The sequence below is a fragment of the Rattus rattus genome, chromosome 2 (genome assembly GCF_011064425.1).
Source record: "Rattus rattus isolate New Zealand chromosome 2, Rrattus_CSIRO_v1, whole genome shotgun sequence".
NCBI classification, from domain to species: Eukaryota; Metazoa; Chordata; class Mammalia; order Rodentia; family Muridae; genus Rattus; species Rattus rattus.
The window spans coordinates 27,951,998-27,975,075 of NC_046155.1; the positions used below are offsets into that span (position 1 = coordinate 27,951,998).

At 37.8% G+C, this 23,078-nt stretch overlaps 1 protein-coding gene across 7 annotated transcripts in view; it reads right to left on the minus strand.

Annotated features, from left to right (window-relative positions):
• Nucleotides 1-23,078, minus strand: part of Rfx3 (regulatory factor X3) — a 242,068-nt gene that overhangs the window by 121,936 nt on the left and 97,054 nt on the right. For all 7 annotated transcript variants that reach the window (XM_032891766.1, XM_032891764.1, XM_032891762.1 and 4 more), the window contains one exon: nucleotides 21,134-21,258. In XM_032891766.1, the coding sequence (XP_032747657.1) occupies nucleotides 21,134-21,250 (117 nt within the window). In that variant the 5' untranslated portion in view covers nucleotides 21,251-21,258. The remainder of the gene's footprint in view (nucleotides 1-21,133; nucleotides 21,259-23,078) is intronic.

The window sequence follows — 23,078 nt, forward strand, 5'->3', positions numbered from 1 at the left end:
CTGGAGGCACATGAAGTAGCTGAAGGTAGGACCATCAAGAGAGCAGAGTGTGCAAGCTGGACTCAAGAAAAGAAAGAGTGTGCCAGAGAGCAAAGGCACACGGGAAATGTGGTGGTTTACAAGCAGGGAGCGAGGAAATAGAAAGCAAACAAAAAAAAAAATGTTTTTCTTAGTCTGGTTAAAATAAATATAAATTCTGTCACAAGTTTTTAAATACATGCTACCAAGAAGACTCCTAGCATCACTGTGAATACCAGACTGACTGTAGGTAAAGGGAATTGTTCATAAGCACGGAATCAGTGAAGGAGGCGTGGAGAAATCACAGGACAGTTTAAGGGGAAAGTTACTTATGTTCTCTCTCACTGCACTTACTGAGGACAGGGAGTTTCTCTACAACGTTACTATTTATAGAGTTCATCCTAGGACAGACAATGTTAACCAAAATAAGTCATTTAGTTTCCTGAGTGTGGGGGCCTTTGTAAAGACAAAAAGGATGGAAGGGCATGACTATAATTTAAAGGACAAAATCCATTATAACAGAAACTTGAATTTGTTTCCATATGTTAAAAATGCACTCAGTGGCCCTGAGGTTGGCTGGCTGATCCACTTACACTGTGTAGGGTTTCTGATTCTAAAGGAATTCTTGGTTCATTAGATAATGTTTCTTGACTTCAAATGAGTTCTTAAATTCAATCCAGTAAAGACCACCACTAAGTTCATTTCTGCAACAGGGCTACAAACTGACAAGTCTAAGTTCCATAGGATTATTTACTAAAATTATGTGACTGCTATGGGCAACCTGAAGAAGTTACATTTGGGCTTCCAATATAATCGCAAAGCAGTACATTCCCAATGAGCTCAGACTGCTCCTGACCACATAAGAACCTGGGAAATCAAATGGTAGACAATTAAAAACATAAAATATACCTAACTGCCTATCATCTACTGTACTCCCAAACAGGCTATCATAAAAACCCTTGATGCTTGAAGCCACTCGAAAGTGTTCAAAGGATAACATTTTATAAAGTTTTAGCAAGTTCTTAAACATTATTTCTTCTCAAGGCCCACTAGAGCACTCTACTACCACAATCTACTACATACACTAAGTAGCATTTTGAAAATTTAAAATATACACTCTAATGTATTTCCTGGCAAGAATGCATATATACAAATCTACACTGGCTCTGGCACCTCCTGGAATGGTGTTTATGTACAAGGAAATAGACATGGTTCTTGTAGGCTAGGGCTATTAAGAGGTAAGAACGTATTATCAAGGGGAAGTATGAGCAACCTACCCTTCCTCCAGTGTTTCTCCAAATAACTACAATATAATGTGCTCTTATTTATTTAACAAAACATCTTAGAGCTATTTATGCCTCTCTCTCTCTGTGTGTGTGTGTAACTATACATACATCCTCCTAAAGCTACTGTTAATAATGTTAGAATATCCTACAATATAAAGATTATTTAAGTGTTTCACTTTTAGGGATCAGCAGTTAGGTTCCTTTTATTATATAAAGTGCTATAAAGAAATACTCTACTTACTGTTGGCACAGCTCAGTAGTAGAGTACTTGACTAGCATGTATGCAAACATGAATTCTATGCCAGCACTGCAAATCAAAGCAAAGCCCACTTGTTTTAAAGTGAAAATATATATTTACCTTAAGCTGTGTTTGGTGTAAATGCTGTAATTCCAGGGCTGAGGAACAAGAAAGGAAGACCATGAGAGCAAGGCCAGCCTGGGCTATGTTCAACAGCATAGCTACAGTCATTCAACACGTTTGCTGGCCACTCGGTTTTCATGCGTTGTGACTAGCTTTTCAGATCCTTTGCCCGCTGATCCATGAAACTGATTTTGAAGGTTCTTATAAACAAAGGTTTTCTTCCTATGAAATCAATGTCATTTTAGCTTTAGGTTTATTTTTGTTGTTTACTAATATATTTTGTTATAATGTTGAGGTTGGTTTTGAATTTAAGAGTTCTACTCCACTTTTCTAACGATGGGATTATAATGATACACTATTATGCTCAGCATGTGCATGTTGACTAGGTAAAATAGATTCATGAAAAATAAAATTCTCATTTATACAAAGATACACATATTTATTGGAGGTCTGATATTATTATGTGCATGTGTATGTATATGTGTGCCTGTGTGCCTGTGTGTGTGTTTAGTGTTATTCAGGTGTGTATGGGTGCATGTGCACATGTGAAGTTAAGCTTTGGTAGTATCTCTCAAGTACTACTCACATTCATATTCATATTCTCTTCCCTGTCTCTCTTCCTCCCCTCTCCCTCCCTCTTTCGAGGCTCTCTCATTGGCATGGAACTTACCTAGCTAGTTAGTTAGACTAGCAGGCTAATATGCCCTTTCCCACCTCTACTCGTCCATGCATCTTTCCATGGATTCATGGATTAGGGGTGAAAGTCAGACTGTCATGCTTCAAGGCATGACTTTAAAAACACAACTACCTCTCCAGGCCACCACTCAGTGTTTATTACAATAGATTTGGTAGAACAAATCTTTCCTCTACCACTATTCCATTTGGTCAAATATTCCTCTGTGTGTGTGTGTGTGTGTGTGTGTATTATAAAAATATATATGTATATATACATTCTTTTCTGGCAATGTTAAGAATCAGTAGGTTCCCTTTCAAGGAAACATTGTGACAAATATCAGTTTTATAATACTGACACTATACAATGACTTGGGACAGAAATAAATTATGTGTAATACCGAATCTTTCCATCCAGAAATAAAGTATTTTTATTATAAATCCTCTGTAACACATCTCTCCTTTTAGAATTGATAACTCTGTAAATGTAAATTTTCATATGTTTCATCCTAGGTCACAGTGATGAATAAGCTATTTTGAAGATTTCAAAGTATTATAGTAGGCAAAATTGTCAAAATTCTGTTTCCAAAAAACTACAAATCCTAATTTTTACAACCTGGAACCTGATGCAAAGTCACTTCAATGGGTATTGCACAGTGTAGGTTACCTCTTAAAAGAGCAGGCTGATCTGTAGCCAGCAGCCCTTAAAAAGATAAGTGCTGGCCTAGCTGGTAGCTGAAAGGCAGTCAGAATCAGAGATCATTTTTACTCGGAAGATGCAATGAGCAGGGGTGAATGTGACAGCTCCTAGAAGCATAGACTCGGCAGATGGACAGCGGTGAAACAGTCACCCACACGACTGAAAACAGTGCCAGAAATCTGACAACAACTTGAATGCTTTCGTATGGATCTATTCTCCAACAGCTCTGAAGAAAAATGCCTACTGGGACATATGAAATTCACTGTGAGGGACTTGCAACCGAGTATCCAGTCCAGTCCAGCCCAGCCAGACTGACTATAACCTATAGGAACTAACATAGCAATGTTGCTGGGAGTTACAGAATTGGCTGCTTCTTACAAAGCAAGTGCCTTCATTGGGACTTCTATTGCCGTGATTAAACACCATGACCAAAAGAAACTTGGAAAGGAAAGGATTTGATTCAACTGACGGTTCTCAGGCCACACTCCCTCATAAGGGGAAACCAGAGCAGGCATTCAAGCTCTGAACTTAGAGGCAGGAACTGAAGTCAAAGCAATGGGGGAAGCTGGCCCATGGCTTTGCCTGTTTTGTTTTGTTTTGTTTTGTTTTATAAAACTTAGTCTCACCTGCCAAGGGATAGCAACCTTTTCCCACCCACATCCCCCAACTCCATGGGCTATGAACATGCACACATCAACCATGAATGATGAAAATGCCCGACATACTTGCCTGTAGGCAAATATGGAAGAAGGGATTTTCTTTATTCATGGCTTCTTCCCAGGTAACTCTAGTTTGTGTCAAATAGAAAAAAAGACTAGTCAGCACAGCAAGAGAAAACTTGAGACAAGACCCAGAGCAATTACTGCCGGAATTAGGCCTGCCCACACCCATGGCTTTTGGAATCACCCCAAGAAATGGGGTCAGTGGACACAGGACAGAATAGGGCACGCACACCCCTTGAACTCTTAGTGCTGCTCCCTAGGTAAGGACTAACACATACAAACTTAATCCCTAGAGTTCCGGTTGAATTTTAAGACCTTGGTAAAATGAGAGGATAGTATTTCTCCAAAACATAAGTCAGTACAGAGCAAACTGAGACAGACATGTAGACACCACATATCCTATACAAAAGACAAGATAGAAGTTCAGATTTACTAAGTAAAAATGAGATAAAAACGGAACACCACAATAATATGATCAAGTCCTCAAATTCAAAATCAATTTCACAAAAGTCAGGATATGTGATAACAAAGCATATTTCAATATTTTATGTATATTTATGCAATGACTATAATGTTTATGGAACTCAATAGTTTTGTAATATAGAAATTAACTAGCAATCTTAATCTCATTAGCATAAACTGCCCCACAATTGACCTTCTATCTAGAAGGAAAATGATTGTTGCATAATATATTAAATTTCTAAAATTTTTTGCACTCTAAGAAATACTGAATTATTCATATTCTGATAAATAACTGAATTATGTAAATTTTGATAAAAGATATTTTGAAAGGAAATTTATAACAGTAGGACAGCAAGACTTAAAATACCCTTCTTGTTTATCTATGGCTTAAAGAGATATGTCTATGTGTCAAGTTGACAAGGAATTTTGTTCTGCAGTCACAAGAGAAAAGCCTCAGTTGGGTACATGTCGGGATCAGAATGTTTGTAGGAATGTCTGTGAGACAGTAACTTGCTTGTTAAGTGATGCAGAATGGGCAGCAACTCTTGAGGTACCATTCCTTGGGCAGGTAGATCTGGGGCTGCAAGAGGCAGCTAACTGTCAATGAGCCGGCAGTAACCATTCAGTAAGTGGTGTTCTTCCATGGTCTGCTTCACAGTCTAGCTTTAGTTTCTGTCTTGACTTCCTCAAATAATGGACTCTGATCTGGAAATGTAAATTAAATAAATATTTTCTTCCCCAAAGTCAGAAGCTATTTTTGGCTACAGTGTTTATCACAGCAACAGAAAGGAAACTAGACAAATGCTGATTTACGGTAAAGGAAAAACTTACCTAGCTGTCACACTAGATGTGGTAAGGTATGTCTCAGTTCACTTGCGTTCACTGAGAAAGTCTAGCCATCTAGCTCTATGTCCGCCCCGCCTGCCCAGGTGCTGATAATTCACAGAAGTCTTTGACTGAAAGGAGGATGGCATGGAGAGTTAACCTCCTTGTCTTGTCACTCACTTGCATCTTAATCTAAGAAGCTTTCCTTCAGAACCTGTGTTAGATCTGAAGTGAACAGAAAGAACAGTTCTGTGTGTGAGAGTAATCTCCATGAATGAAGGAATAAGATCTACTACTGCTTATAACTACCAGCCACAAGTACTGGTACATAGTTAAGCCCTGAGCATGCGTTAGGGAAAGGGGAGAACGCCAGCACTTACTGAAACAGAACAAAGAGCTTCAAGAGGTCCTGAAAAAGAAATCACCCAGGCAGATGGCACATCAAAGCGATAGATAGATAGATAGATAGATAGATAGATAGATAGATAGATAGATAGATAGATAGACAGACAGACAGACAAACAGACAAGATAGATAGACAGATAGATAACAATAGTAACAAAAGAAGAAAAAAATTAGTTCTCCTGCCATTCCTGTCTTGGTCCGTTTGGGGTAAAGTGGATGTCTTAAAGACATCTTACTGCACAGAGTCCTAGGGGTTGGGAAGTCCAATAAAAGGAAAATTGGTTACTGTTAAGAACTCAATTTCTGGCTCCTATATTGTAACTCCATGCTTTGCCCTCGTGTGATGGAAAGGATAAGCAGTTATCCCCTCTTTTGAAGGACACTGATGGTTCTCCATGAGGGTCCTCCCTTCATGAACTGATCAATTCCCTCAATACACAGAAAGTCTTACTTCCTAAATACCAGAATTTGGGGAGATTTGCTTCTAAACACAAGGAAACATTTGGATCATACCAATAAAGCAATTTTATTTCATTTTACTTTGTAGCCATTTAATAGCTCCATTATTCGATAAAAACATAATAGAAATTAAAATTCTATTAGACTCCTTCCAAGGAATTATTATGAAAAGATGTATCACTGCAAAACTTAGCTGAAGTACCTTTTACATGAACAAAACAAGTCTTTCTGGTCTGAAGCAAATAAAAAAAAAAGAGAGAGGCACTCACAAATTGTTGATGACTAATTTCAGACTGGACTATATAACCAATTACATTTATATATAATTAATTTAAGAAATCTGTTAAGACACTAAAATCAGATGTTTTAAGCGATATCAATAGTAGGTATAAAGTAGAGGAAGCTAGAAAAGACCAATTATTAAATATTGATTTATTGATCTAATTAGTGATTTACTAAAGCATTGTTTATACTGCCTATCTGCCAAACCTGACTTTGTTGAAAAAATGAGCTGTTGCCCTTAATAACCTACTGCCACCTCTTCTCCTGTAAACCTCACTTGCTTGTGGTTTTAAATTATAAAATGCAAACTGGACCCAGGACAAGCCCTCTCGTGAGCTGTCTTGGCTCCCAGATGACTGGTGACATCTCTCTCTCGCTCTCACTGCTGTTGGAGTGCTTATCCCAAAGGTTCCCAAGCAACTGTCCAATGAACACATGGAGTTTTAGCTTCAATGCCAAATTAATTAAATTTCAAAAACACTTTTATGGCCAACAGGTAAATAATGATAGAAATTATCATATGCTTTCATGATTACACTAAGGAATTTTATCAGTTGAGCCCTTAACTAACCAGTGGCTGGAGTCAGTGTTTAAGAAACTAATGGAGGGATGAGGGTGTGTCTCCTCAGGTAAATCACTAGGACATGAGTTCAAACCATCATCTCCCATATAAATAGTCAGATGTTCCCACCATCTGCTGTGGGCTGGAGCATTTCCCTCCTGCCTTCCCCGCCTCAAGACTAGATGCATGGAAGCATAAAACACTGGAACAGCCTTGGGCAGCTCACCCACTTCTTACCTCCTGCTGATGAGCAGGGCATGAGATTAATTACAGCTAGCTCCCCCTACTGCTTGACGGTGAGTACAACAAAGGAAAGAGAAGGCCCAGCCAGTGAGGGGTCAAAGTTCCCCACAGAAGAGCAAGTGAGCAGGGTTGTGACCTTTCACAGCTGCCACAGCACTGGGAACCTTAATTTTATTTTTCCCTTTCATTAAATGTTCTTGGTGTTATAATTCCTATTTTTCTCTAAGTATTGGGCTTACCATACCTACCATAACTGATCAGTTTAAATATTTGCATATGATTTAATATTTAACACTCTTTAACATAGTTTCTGGTTCCTTATTCTTTCTTTCTTTTTTTTTTTTTGAAGATTTATTTATTTATGTATTGTAAGTTCACTGTAGCTGTCTTCACAGATGCCAAAAGAGTGGCAACGGATCCCATTACAGATGGTTATGAGCCACCATGTGGTTGCTGGGAATTGAACTCAGGACCTCTGGAAGAGCATCTTAACAGTGCTCTTAACAACTGGGCCATCTCTCCAGCCCTCCTTTTTCTTTCCCATTTATGTCAAGAGGATCATAAGCTTTTGCCACAGTTTTTTTGTTTGTTTGTTTGTTTTCTGGTTTGTTTTGGTTTGGTTTTTGTTTTTTTAAGAGACTTTGGTATCCTGGATAGTCTTGCCATTTAGATCTGGGTGACTCAGAATTCACGGTGTAGAGGATGTTTGCCTTGAACTTACAGCAATCCTCCTGTCTCCGCTGACAGTACAGACAAGTGCTGCTGCTCTCATTTTAAAATTCTTTTTTTTTCTTAAATTAGTTCTATCTTGTCACTTCTCTTTTTCTACTCTTAAAACACAACAACAACAACAACAAACCCAAACAATCCTTTGGGACCTAGAGACATAACTTAAAGGTTAAAAACATTTGTTGCCCTTAGGGGAAACTTGGATTTGGCTCCAAGTACTTACACAGTGGCTGAAAACTGTAACTGCAATTCCGGGCAATCTAGCACTCTGTCCAGGCCTCTTTGGGTACAGGGCATGTATGAGGTACATAGACAAAGTTGCAGGATGGATATATATATATATATATATATATATATATATATATATATATATATATATATATATATATGTATGTATGTATATATGTATATATATATATAAAATAGATAAATCTCTCTAAAAAAAGAAATCATTTTCTTGTTTATTTTATTCTTAACTGGATCTCTTCTGCATCTTCTTTTTCATACCCCATTTTATTTATTTTCCTTCTCTATTTCCTCCATTTTCTTCTAGTATATTATCCAGTACTTATTCTATTACTATTCTTATTAATCAATGTTTTTGTATCTCTACTCAGTATCTATACTCCTTTTTCTTCTAGTGCTACTGTATTATATGGTAGTAATTGTTTCCAATTATTTACTGCTATAACTCTGTCACTGGTTTTTCTATTACTATAGTTAGTTTTCTTCCTTCTAAGTGGTGCTGTGTATCAGCTTTGGTGCTTTGTAAACACTGGGTGGGTGTACACGTTGAGCTCAAACTTAACTTCAGTCATGAGAAAATTCACTTCCATCTTGTCATGATCTAATCCAGTCTGAATCCACTGAAAGAACACAGAAGATTAATAAAACTTCTACCCAACTACCTGGGCCTACATGGCTAGGTTCCAGTGCAGAAACATAAGAAATAACAGAAAGAAGCAAGATGTTTCCCCTCAAAGTTAACAATTCTATAGTAATTGACTTTAATAATTGCAAGAATGATCAATGAATTTACACAAGACTCAAACACATGAGTCCAAAATAAAGAGGATACAAGTAAATGTTGCAATAAAATGAGAAAGACAAGCCAGTGTAGAAAAAAGAATGCAATGAAATAAGGAGCTAGAAAAAAAAAATCACATGGAAAAATGGAATGTTTCCCCTGAACAAAAGTAAAAGAATAATTTGAGTTTCAAATAATGTCATTTATTTATAACTGTAAGGTATATACTTTGAGAGGTGATGAGCAAATATGTAATTCAAAGAAAGATTATTTTTACTATAGAAAGAATGCCTTAACTGGACAAAAAAATTACTGAATTACCCTACTCAAGAGAAAATCTTATCAAAAGTAGTCACTCAGTTTATTTGCAACTGTGTATATATATGACTAAAGTGTGACATTAATAGTTTTTGTCAGGCATGTTTTGTAACAAGTTTTATACATTTGATTTGTTTAAACGCTACATAGTTCTGTTAACAGTAGCAACCTCTCCCCTCAACACACACACACACACACACACACACACACACACACACACACACACACACACACTACACACACTACTTACTACTACTACTACTACTACTACTACTACTACTAGACTTAATAAAATAAGGCAAATAAATTTAGAGACATGTAAAATAATATAGCTAATTCAATTTCATTAACAGCAAATTCAATTCTCACTATTTAATTTTAATACTTTATTTATATCAGAACAAAGTACTTAGGATTAAATAAGTGTTTCTACTTACAGAGTTCTGAGATACATTTTAATAATGTAAGTAATTGATACAGACAGATATGCTATGACTTTTAGAATAATTTCAGTGATTTATAGATTCTCAAATCATTTAAATTTCAATTCAGTGAAGTAATGATAAATTATTAACCAAGTATAAAGTTTTACTTATGGTCAGAAATTTAAATTATGTAACATTTCTTAAATAAATGTATAATCTTGAAAAATAGTTAAAGAAAATAGACTGTCAAATTAAGAAAGATGAAGAAGACTTGGAAAGCATCCAAGAAGTAGTAACATAAATTTGTAAGTGATGGGAAATAGTTTAGCTGACAAAGCCTAAAGTAAACCTTGGGTAGTAGAGGACAGAAGCTGGGGAGGACATGACAGCAGAGACCGCTGATGCTCTATTCTTAGAAGAAAGGATATAAGATAAACTTGATTAGCAAACAAGAGAACTATAATGATATACAGAAAATAAAAATAACTATAATAAAATACTAAGACAATATTCAGTTTGCAGTTTTAAAACTTCAAACATTTGATCAAAGATAAAATTGTTAAGAGGCTTCACTGAGGTTTTATGCCACAGTAGAGATGACTGAAGGCAGTCGGCTCTTAGAATAAATGTACATAGTAAATGTCCTGTGTGCTGTTCACACATGCTCATCTCTACCATCCCAATGTACAGTTTCAGCCCAGCCACTTAAGACAGTGCATACTTAGCGCCCTAGCACTCCAATTCAAAATCAGGATATTATGCATATCTATGAAGATCCCTCTGGCAATGACTGATAGAAGTCAGTGAGAATACTCCAGAAGGCTTCTCACCCAGATAAGGTAAAGTAAGTACCTTAGGAAATATTTCTCCACTTGATTTGGATTAACATTGTGTTACATAAATTTTGTTTTATTTTCTCTTTGTAAGATGTTCTGGATACACTGCTGCTCATTCCTAGGACTTGTGTTTAGATTGGGGATAGAGAATTCAAGATTCCTATTTTTTATTTGACACTTTCCCTGCTCAAATAATCCTTTATATCTGAGGTATTCTCATTTTCTCTCGTCAGGTAGCATTGATAGAGGACAACACACCCACCTCTCAACATTTTAAAACTCCACCTCCAGCCAATCCCAGGACACACCCCATCTCACTGTTGCATGAGGAACACGTGGTACAAAGAAGGCAGTGTCTTCCTACATGAGGCAGTCTGGAAAGGGGTACACCATCATTTCAGACACCACGCAGGCCCTTCTAGCATGAACCCCAAACCAACTAACCAAACTAGTGTCTCTTACCCATGCCTTTCAAGTAGCAAAGGGACAATTTCTTAACCTTAATACAGACTCCAAATATGCCTTCGACATTCTCCTGTCAGAAGCAGCCATCTAGAGGAAGCATGGACTAACAACTAACAACAAGGGGAGGTTAGGAACTAACTCAGCCCAAGTTATGGCCTAGCTAAAGGCTTCTCATTTTACCACGGTCATAGGACTCATCCACTGCTGATCACATGAAGCAGACAATTATCTGTAAGAGAAATAACCAAGCCAACAAGGCAGCTTGAGCTTCGGATCTCAGAGGCCTCAATTCCTCTCACATGCAGCAAGGCATCCTCACTTTACAGGCCATATCTGTACTGTCATCCCCAGGCGCTCGACAAACTCCATCCGACCTGCACCAGCCATCACCCTATTAGCCAGGCTTCGTCTCACTTTACTAAACTATTTACAGCCACCCCTGAGGATGTTTGATAAAGACTATCACTGCTTCTTGTAAAACCTGTCAAATTTCTAATCCCACCTCCAGGCATTGCATCCTCCTTCTCCAATACTTCAAGCTATGGGATCCCTCCCTGGGTCAGTCTAGCAACTCAACTTCATCCACATGCCCACTATTAGACATTCCAAATACCCTTTGATCCTGGTTGACACATTCTTAGGATGGATAGTGGTCAGAGACAGTCTCTGTTCTCCTTCTCAGGGAGATCATGCCTGTTTCAGAGTTCCAACCTCCCTTCAATAAGATAAATGGGCAGGTACCATCAGGGTGCCTTACTGCCCCAACCACAGCTAATCTCAATACACTGGATTTGTCTTTCCCATCTTTATACAGTCATCTCAAGATAACCCTCCTTCTTACATTTCAACCTCAACAGAAACTGCTCCCTTATTCAGAAGATACCATGAAAAACCAGTTGCCTCCAGTCTCAGAGGAAAGCGATCTCATACATCTGCTGAGTCTGACCCTACTAGCTTATGACCTACCTTCCTTTTCCTACTTCCTGATGCTTGCTCCTGTTGGTAGCAGATTCCATGTATAGAAATTTGGGGATCAAAAGACTTCTATACTCAACAATCTACCCAGATCACTCAAGTGGTAGAAACTGGAGATTGCTCAATGTCAGGTTGCCATTACGAGATATGTATCCCTATAACACCTATATCAGCCTCTTTCACACTCGGCCACTTTGTTTGCTTTCTTTATGACCAAACTAGAAATTATTGTCAATGTTGGCCAGAGACTTATGCAGGCTGCCCTCACTTGTATTCAATAAGAGTACAAGGGGCATATTCAGTAGGAGACTCTAACTTTTACAAGGAATAAGAGATTTTTATTTTTTGAATTAAAGACGCATATCACACCAGATGGGAACCAGAAGTCACTGCCAGTAGTTTACTGCCATATTTATCACAATCATCCATTGAGCACGATCAAAATACAAGGAGTATACACCCCACTCTCACAATATCTAGATACAGAAAAAACAGATGTGATCTGACATTCATCAGAGGATCTTACCTACCCCTACTTCTCCCTGGACAACACTGACCCCACCTCGCTGTCCTCATGGTCACTGCATCTTTTGTTTCAGGCTTTAACTCCCACACTTCAGTGGCTGAATGACCCTGTGCCTAGATGCTCTGCTGGCTGTGTCGCTTCCGGATCAAACTCATGACTACCATTTGTGGCCTCGGATTCTTTTCACCATTCATTAACTGATCAAATCAAATATCACTACTAACCCTTATTTCTCCTACATTTTTTCCTTTGGCATCACGAACTGTGCTAACTCCTCAGTGACACTCTAAATGAGTACACTGGATTCCTCAGGTTGAAATTTAACACTATGACTCTGATCACTACGACCTATCCTCCATGTCTGAACATTCACAATGCTTCGATCTTACAAGTTTATCACTGCCTACGCAGGGGGTGGTTTGAGGCTTGTGTCTTGGTGCTCCTTTTCTAAAAATTTGGGGTAGTTCCCAGAAGAATCTTTGCTGGTTCCCTTCAGTTTACAGAAGCACAGTATGACAGACAGACAGTTCAGGGCCTATCTCTTCTTGCAGTCCTGGGTATAGCCGCTGGTGTCACCACTGGACTAGTGGATCTAACTACCATTGGGTTTTCTCTCTGTTCATCCAGGACCTTCAACAGATGGCTCAGACCATCCTCACCCTCTAGGTCACTGTAGAGCTACAAAATTGTCAAGGATTAGATCTATTAAGAGCAGAGAAAGGTGGCCTTTGACTGTTCTTCCTGAAGGAATGCTGCTTCTATGTTAACTAATTGGATAAAATAAAAGACAAGACCTGACAACCCTAACAAATCTTCAAAAACATAAGGAAGAACTCAGTGCCTCTGGCCAGTGCTCAATGATGATCCATTATGGAATGGACCTTAACTCTTCTTTTAACTCCTCCTAACAGCTCTCTTAACTCCCTTTTCCTCCTTTTCCTAATCCTAATTGTACCCGGTCATAATCTTCTTAGCTATATTTTCTTTTATAAAAATCAAAATAAATAACAACAGAAACTCTTCTAGTCTATCTAAAATCTTAGCAAATCTTGGCTTAAAAGTCATTCCCTCTGGGAACATGTCCTTGGTAAGCTCTAATGTGATAGTCTCTTAGAACTATCTATTTGCTTAAAAGGCATTGGTTCCTCACTTGAGCCCATGAGATTACTAAAGGCAGGATAAAAGCCTGCCATTTCTGCCTTCATTTCCTATCTCTTTGTCTGTCTGTCATCTTGAATAAAATCCCTTCCTGATTCTTAATTTTGCATAACACCTGTGATAGTGTGGCTAACCTTTGGAGCTGATCCCATTATAGGAACCAGATGAATGTCCTCAAGTAAATGGAGTTATTCAGATTACTTTATAGAATAAAGTCAACTATACCTACAACTACAGGGCTGGTTAATTATGTAAATTCTTGCACCCTTGCCCTAATTATTTCTTCATTTAAACCTAATGGTAAATTAAATGTCCAAAATATGAATAGAATATCACTGGATCCCATTATTTGTTCCCTTCCCCACTCATCAACAGGCATATTAGAATAGGTGCTCTAGCCCAGCCAGTTTATGTGCATATGTATGTGTTTGTTTCTTGAACTCACTTGAAGTCTCTCAACCCCAGGACTCCTCTAGAAGGTACAATATAGAGATTATTGTATATACTTTATGCTAATATAGTATGCTTGTTGATTTATATGCTTGTAAGAGTGTTAAACTACAGCTAGCTGTAAAGGTTGCTGGGAAACTTGAAAGGGGCAGGGCTTGTGGGTTCTAGTTCCAATGGTTTAAGACTCATCAGCAGTATCAGCAATATCTATAGATCCAGGAGTAAAATAAGTGCTGAAATGCTGTCCTGTGTCACAGATCTACCATTAAAAGAACCTGATCTAGTTAACTAATGAATGATAGATCCCTCTCCTAGTAGTTAGTTCTGTTAGGCCCAAGAGGATTATCTCCTGGAGGAAGGTATGAAATCACTGCTGTGAAGAATGAGCTATGAAAAATTCTTAAACAAATCTTCCAAAATAAAATGACAAATAACACAGAAATAATGTAAGACTAAGAGTCTATGTGTAGTCGTAATTCTACAGATATCTAGCCATCTAATCTAGTATTTTTAAAATAATAAGATGGGTATTTTGAAAACTGTCACTTCTAATCAAGTTATATTAAAAAGCTGAATCAACAGAATTAACTACTTTTAACATCAACACTTGATTTCAGTATCCATCAATCTCCACCAATGTCACAAATAAAAGCTAAAAGCATTCAACAGCATTCTAATTACGATTTCAAACATTAAAGGCATGTTAGAGCAATAAGAAATTATTACCATACTATTATTATCAGCTATACATGGTTGTATTACACATTCAATCCAGGGAATTTCAAACAAGAAACTCTTCTCATAAGCAGGGAAAGAAGGAGAATAGAAAGGGGTAAAGGACAAAGAGAAAAAAATCCTTCTGAAGAAGGCCACTAGGAAGCTATAACAAGTGTTTCCAAGAAAATCTAACACTAAGTGAAATGAAACAGTGTTGACACAAAAAGAAAATGAGAATTCTCACCTTCTATGCTCAACACAAGCAAACGGAAGGTATCAGCTGTCTTGAACATCCCAGAGGAAAGCATCTGAGAAATTGAAAATATGCCATCTGAAAGGAGTTTTACAGGACAGCTCAGTAGTTCTTAAAGAATGGGCCAAGTGTACAAGAGACTCTTTCTTTCTGTGGACAAGAATGAAGTGTGAGTGTGTACATGTGTACATGCGTGTGTGTGTGTGTGTATGTGTGTGTGTGTGTGTGTGTGTGTGTGTGTGTGTGTGTGTAATCAGCTATTTATATTTGGTGATGTTGACTTTCTACTACTGGAGGCAGTTTCCAATCTCCTTTTGAGTGGGATAGATGTGACAGAATTTGGTTGTGTCCTACACAAGCTGAAGCTTTGAACTTGTTACATACTCCAGGCTGGCCTCTAACCTACTCAGTCTTCCAAGTGCTGGGATTATAGACATGTACCACCATACTGGAACTGTTTTGTTTTTATTACTCTTACACACACACACACACACACACACACACACACACACACACACACACATGCATACACACACACACACACACACACACACAGCAGTTCTATTTAAAAAGGAGTAAAATCCTATCAATTCTATGCAGTAAAGTCAAAGATGTTCCCTTTCACGAAAAGTTTAGAGGTTTATTTTTGGTTCAGTACCTACACTGAGGAAGACTAAACAATTACCTGTGGTACCATATTAGACTTGGGGTTAGAAAAGAAAGATAAAAAACAATAAATCCTATTTGTCTTCCCTATCCAAGTCCCAACATCCAACTAATCATTTGTTTAAATCCTGCATAGGAGGCTGAACAAAGTTTTGGTAGATATACAACTAGCTAAAAAGGGAAGGCAAAGTTACTAAACACAGTCCAATTCTAAAGTACAATTCAGTCTGATAATCCCAGTTCAAATGCAGCAAGACCCACTAATGCATTCAGACCAGAGTCTATTTTACTTCGTTTGCCCTTATGTGCATCTGATTTGGTCTAATGTGTAGGGGTTTTGCTCTTGTTTATTATTATTGTTTTGTTTTATTTGTTTTGTTCTTTGAGACAGGATTTGATAAGAAAACCTATGAAGTCTGTAACTTTCTAGGAGCTTCAAACAAATGACAATCTTTCTATTCACTTCCTTGATGCAAGATTACACCTGGCTCCACACATTTTAAATTTCGATTAATACCCAAAGGTTATCTACATTTGAATACGTTTTTTTTAAAGATTTATTTATTTTATGTATATGACTACACTGTCACTGTCTTCAGACACACCAGAAGAGGGCATTGGATCCCATTACAGATGGTTTTGAGCCACCATGTGGGTGCTGGGATTTGAACTCAGGACCTCTGGAAGAGCAGTCGGTGCTCTTAACCACTGAGCCATCTCTCCAGCACCCTGAATACATTTTTTAAATAGTAAGAATTATTTATTAACTATATGTCTAGCAAGAAATCAATATCCAGAATATAAAAAAATACCAAAAACTCTTTTAAAAAACCCAATCCATAAATAATACAATTAAAATAGACCAAACGTCGGAATAGATATTTCTCAAAAGGAAAGATATAAATGGTCAAAAAGTAAGTTTTAAAGAACATCATTAATCACCACCTGAATTGATCAGAGTCAGAACCAGAGTAAGCTGTTATCTCCCCTCACTAAGAATGGCTATCATCAACAAGAATGGCATACTAAGTGAAATGACAAGTGCCCAGACAGACAAAAGCCACAAGTCCCCACTCACTGATGCAAAGTACAGTCTTGTGGAAGAGCAGAATGGAATATTAGTCAGGAAGGCCTAAGACAGACATAGAATGCAAGGGTAGAAAAATGCAGTTAGGCAGGAGAAATTAGTCTTGGTTTTCTCTTCCATGCTCAGGGAACAATTTTCTTTAACAAGCTAAGATACACTTCAAGATAATTGGAAAGGTACAAAAGATCTCAAAATAGAAAATGATTAATGTTATGTAGAACCAATGGCTGGGCAGAATAGAGAATAGAGCAGAATATCTGCCAGTCAGAGGGAAAAGAAAGGGAGAGAAGAAGATCCAGATTACCTAGGAATATGTGAGGGGAGCAAAGAAGGTGCCTTAGCGCAGTTAATTAACAACATGGCAGGATGTAGGTTAAAATAAAGGAAATAATTTAAGGTATGATCCAAAGTGAGAGAAACCTAGCTATATTGCTAAGGTATTTGTAAATATATTTTGAGTCTAAGTCTTTTTTCTGGGAGCTTGGGGTTAGGAGGAAGAACCAGACCTAAATTTGAACATATTTTTTAACATGAACAATATAGACAAAAACAAAACAGGGAAACAAACTTCACTAAAGTTTCACTAAATTAAACCTCTCTACCAAGACAGGTCTTCCACATCCTCCTTTAGGATCCAGCCTAGAACTGTGCTATCTGCCACAATGCATAGGTCTCTTCTATGCCACATCCAACCACTTTGACATCCTTCTCCAGGGTCTAGATTGGTGAGTCTGCCTGATGCCCCCTATCTACATGACCTCCCTGACCTGCCAGGTCTACCTCAAGTCCCATATTCAGTGTCCTGCTCTATCCAGTTCTGAAAATATACTGCCTTTATCTTAAGATAAAACAATAGAGTAGTGGCACAAAAATAGATAAGTAGACCAATGGAACAAAATCTAAGACCCGAACTTATGTAACATGGGGTTTCATTCACTTTGTAATAGACAAAGATGTCAAAAACAAAGGCTGAATAAAAAAAAAAAAAAAACAAACGACAACAAAATTTCCCACAAATGGAATCCATATGCCAAAGAACAAAAACAAAGCCACGTCTATCACCTTGTACAAAAACTAACTCCAAATGGATGAAAGACATAAGTATGAAGCAGCGAGACTACCAGAAGAAAACGTATGTGTCAGCCAACGAGACACAGGGGAGAATTCTCCTAATAGGATGTTATTTGTACAACAATTGAGTGCAACAATTGACAAGGGGGCCTCATAAAACTAAGAAGCTTTTGCACAGCAAAGGAACAGTCAAGTAGATGAAGAGGAAGCACACAGGATGGGACAGAATATTTGCTAGCTATACATATCAGAGACTAATATCTAGAATATATAAAGAATTCAACATTTAAAACAAAAGACCCATTCAAAAATTGTTTATACCTAGATCCTAAAACATGTTCTCAAAAGAAAGGAAAATAGCTAAGGAATATCTCAAAAATGTTCATCATCCCTAGCAATTAAGAAAAAGGAAATATAACAACTTTGAGATTTCATTATACCCCAGTCAGAATACAAAGATCAACAAAACAACCGACAACAAATGTTGGAGGGGATACTGGATACTCACTCACTGATGATGGGATTGCAAACTGGTGCAGTCACTGGGGAAATGAATGTGGAGAATATAAATAATCTAAGAAGTAAAACTACCTCTACCACTCCTTGGCATACACCAATGGACTCAACATCCTAATCCAAAGATACTTGTTCAGCCATATTCATTGCTACTTTATAGACAACAGTTAGGAGAAAGAAGCAAGTTAAATGTCTTTCAATTAGCAAATGGAAAACAAAAACATGAAACATTTATACTGTGGAATACTACTGAGCCACGAATTAAAATAAAGTGATGAACTTTGCAGATAAATGGATAGAACAAGGAAAGATCATACTAAGTAAAGTAATCCAGACCCAAAAAGACAAATGTTGCATGTTCTTTCTCATCAGAGTCTTCAGTCCCAACAATCAGATGTGAATATATATTCTGGAACAACTGCAGAAACCAGGAAAGTAAAAAGTGACCATGGCTAGAGTAAGGGAGTGGGGAAATATTACAGAGAAGAATAGCAAGGGAGAAGTGAATGGATCAGGGAAATGGGGGGGGTCTAGGTAGAGGGAGAAAATACAGAAGAAACTCCAAGCATTAGAAACCTTATTTTGAATTGTTGGTAGTTGTACAAGAGACTCCCCAAAACCTACAGGCTACTGATATTATTAATTTTCACCTTGGTTGCACCTCTAGAGGAAGAGGTAAGTCTCTATTGATGAAGATACCAAGCACTTCAGACATAGGTCCAAGAGGCCCCCGGAGCTAGATGTATTGCTAAATACTAGCTCCCATGTTACCAGTAGGTGGCATGTAAGCTTCCAAAGAGAGCAAGCAACTAACAGTCCTACCCAGGTATGATGTCCATGAAGCATAACAACCACCAGCATGACATAACCCAAAGGTGCAATAGTCGTACAAATTCCTTGGCAGTAACCAACACCTCTCTAATTGAACTTAAGGCCTAATCATAAAAAGGGAAATTGTGACTAACCAACTTCCCTAGGAGAATGAAATCATGGATCTTGGAGGAGAATCCACAAAGACCACTTTGTTAAACAAGCAACCCCCTAACTATATTCTAAATATTTGACTTTATACCCACAGATAAATGTTGTCACCCTTCATCATGGAAACTTCTTTGCCAGTCTCAATGGATACAGCCACAACACACACACACACACACACACACACACACACACACACACACACACACACACGCACACACACACACACGCACACACACACACACACATTTTTTTAAAAAATCCATCAAACCTAAGGTTTAGGACATACTGCAAAAAAAAAAAGCAGTATAAAATTATAAGAATCAAAGTATCTGGGAGTTTACTGTGAGGCTGTGTCTCCTAGTCATGTCAGGAGGTCTCACTAACATAACTGCCCAAACTTGAGCTGAACAAAAACAACTATAGAAAGGCCAAAGTAGATAGAGGAAAGACTAAAAGGTCTCAACTCTACACAAATAATTACAGGCAACTAAGAAATGCTGAGAATGGAAGAAATACTCTTCCTAGGAAGGGCACACCAACTGATTACTCAATAAAAAATGGTTCACACTGAAAACACATAGTATATATATTGAAAACAAGTAGTATATATATTCTTGTGAGGATCAGATATGTACTACAGACCTGCTTCCATCCCATGAGGGTCACGTATATACTATAGACGTGCTTCCATCCCATGAGGATCACGTACATACTACAGACCTGTTTCCATCCCATGAGGATCACGTACATACTACAGACCTGTTTCCATCTCATGAGGGTCACGTACATACTACAGACCTGCTTCTATCTCAAGAAGTTATCCCCTGGAACTAGGAACCTCTGGCACATTTATACTCACTCAAACTGTCATTTTTTTTTTAACACGGGTGGGATCAAAATTAGATCCTGAACCAGAAATCTTATCTATTCAGCAAGTGCTTAATATTGACAGATTGGTGTTAACTTTTTAATGTTAAAAATGCAGAACAATGTCTCAATTGATCTTTAGCTATTCTTTGAAGCAAGACCTACCTTTTTTGAAAAGTGTTAAATTGTGAGGTTGGTAACGATGTCAGTAATCCCAGTGGCTTTTAAGGCACTATTTGTAGAATTACCTTTTAAGTACTACTGAAGATTGGGGGGAGGGGTTGGGGAGGGGTGGTAGAAAGAAAAAAAGGAAGGGAGGGAGGGAGGGAGGGAGTGAAGAAGGGAAAACATAACCATAACTAGTATTTTGAAATATGCAAGTCCTTGCTCTGTTTGGAACAAATACCTCATTATGTGCTCACAGTTCACACACAGAACTGTTAACTGGCATGTATAACTCGTCAGCATCTGTCCAAAACAAGCCAAATTTCCTGAGCATGAGTAAGACCTGCACTAAACATCTGATGATGAATGCTTCTGAAATTCATTAAACGGAATGAGTCAGATATACAGACCTTTAAGAATATTTTATTTTTATTAAATAGTATTCAGCAGCTAACTAGTGCCAAGGCAATTTCTAAAACACCACAAAGGCAAAATCCTTGCAAATAAAGTACATCATGCTTTTCATTATCAAGAACAATTCAACATGAGTAAAAATATTACTGGTGAAATTTCGATACAAGAGGACTTGGAAGTTCTAGTAAGCAGTGCAAAGAGAGGAAAAAATGGAAGGTAGACAAGTTAGAAAAATCAACTCCCTGTAAGCATTAAAAGCACTTAGGAGAAGAACGTGGTTTATAATTTGTCTTATTAGCTCTACATCCCAGCAAGGAAAGGACCTAGTGCACCAGGGAAATAGCCAAGAAACATTTGCTGATGCAACTTAAGGGAACTGGAGCACTGTCCCAGTCCTCCAGGAAGCTAGAGAGTAAATCCCTAGTATCTTTGAGGTAAGCGCTGTTAGTCATCACAGCAAACAGCACCTCTCAGAATAGCAGGTCCTTACCTGCTGCTGGACTGGCACCTGCTGTACCACTTGTGTAGGCACTGCTGCTTGGCTAGCCACAGATGTCTGTAGAGTCACTGTCGAACCTGTGTCTGAACCCGTCTCTGAAGTCTGCATGATGGTCTCTGGAATATATGAAAACAGTTTGAAGTGTTGGCCTTGCATGACAAGCTTCATTGCAGTTCTCAAATCCTATACTGAGGCGTTCAACATACAATACCACTCACACCAATACACTGTCACCACAGCCCATGCCTGTTTTTAGTCATTGTCAGTGGTTTTTAACTAAATAAAGAAAATTAATAATGTTTACTTTAAAAATCCTTCTTAGTACCTCTTGCCCTAAGATACAGAGGCAGAACTTCACTGAAAGCTGCTGTCCTTTGATCTCAGCTGTTATAAAGTATTTCAATCCTTTAATGAACTATGGTTTAAAATAGTCCTGATATTCAAATCTCAGAACACAATCTGAAATAGATGCCCATGTAATAAACCATACTTTCTAGACACTTTACAAGGCTGTTAGGATGTCAATAAAGAATATATAGAGTAAATCATTTCTAAATTACTCTCTAAGTATATATATGTATATGTATATGTATATATACATACATGTTACATGCTACTTATAATTTCAATAAAAATAAATGAGAATTTCCTGGACTGTAGATAAAGATAAATAAGTTTCAAGGTCTGTAGATAAGGCAGGCAGTACTATTTAATTGGTAGCCTATGAAAAATAATACATCACAGTTTAAACTGTAAAGAACACGGGACACATTTATGTTCCTTAAGAAAATTAAATTCTCAAGTATTCACTGCTTGGAAGCAAAAATTAATTCTTCTCAAAATCTCTGTCACAGTGTAACCAATCCAATTCTTTTTCTACAACCACCATCTCATTCAAGTTTAGATATGGACCTTGAAAAACAACAAATCTATTCTTATCTTACAAACACAGAGTCTGCAACCCAGAGAGGTTAAGAACATAGTCAATGTAGTAAGAGAACAGCTGGGCCGTGCTTTTCATTCTGACCTGAGTAATTTCCTCCAGTGTTACTCTTTCCTTATTGCTTTCTTAGTCAAAGTCCTAGAGCTACACAAAAGGCACAAAAGTCCAGCAGCAACATCGGCCGTGGGTTGTGTAACAGAAGCAGAGGGATCTGCTGGGTTTTTTCTTCGGAGCTGGGGACCAAACCCAGGGCCTTGCGCTTCCTAGGCAAGCGCTCTACCACTGAGCTAAATCCCCAACCCTGGGTTTTTTAATAAATACATTTACCAATGAATAAATGAATCCATGAAGCAACCTGAGTCTCACATTGAACTGGGGGAGGCTGGCTATGCTGGGCAAGAAAATAGATGGAAGATGAGGGCTGTGGCTCCGGGGTCATTTACAGTGACAGGCTAATATGCAGCTTTAAGATATCCTGGATACATGAGAGGCCACTGTGTAGAAAAAACTTGTCATTTTTCAAAAGAAGCTTAAAAATCAAGATTTTTATGTGAACTATAACAAATTGTGACTCTTTTAAATGTAACAGGAATGTCAATAAATGTTTATTTGGACTAGCATTAAAACCATGGAAATGCCTAAAACTGAATGAGAATTACATCATTCACTACACAAAATTTTCATTTGATTAGGGTGATGGAAGACAATGATGCTCTAATGTTGGAAGCCAAAGCTAGGTTATAGTTCAATGAAACAGTGCTTACTTAGCCCTAATTAGATCCCAGCACTGGCTATCCCCTCAAAATTATCTTTTTCTTAAAGGAGAATACATAAATTAGAAACCCTATCTCTTCCTTTTAAGTTTTTTCTTCCATGACAAATAGAGAGAAAAACAGCAATCCAAAAATGAATGCAAAAACCCTTTGGGTCCTGTGATTTATTACGTATACACGGAGTATTGATTACATTTTGTGCTGTAACAAAGGAGCAAAA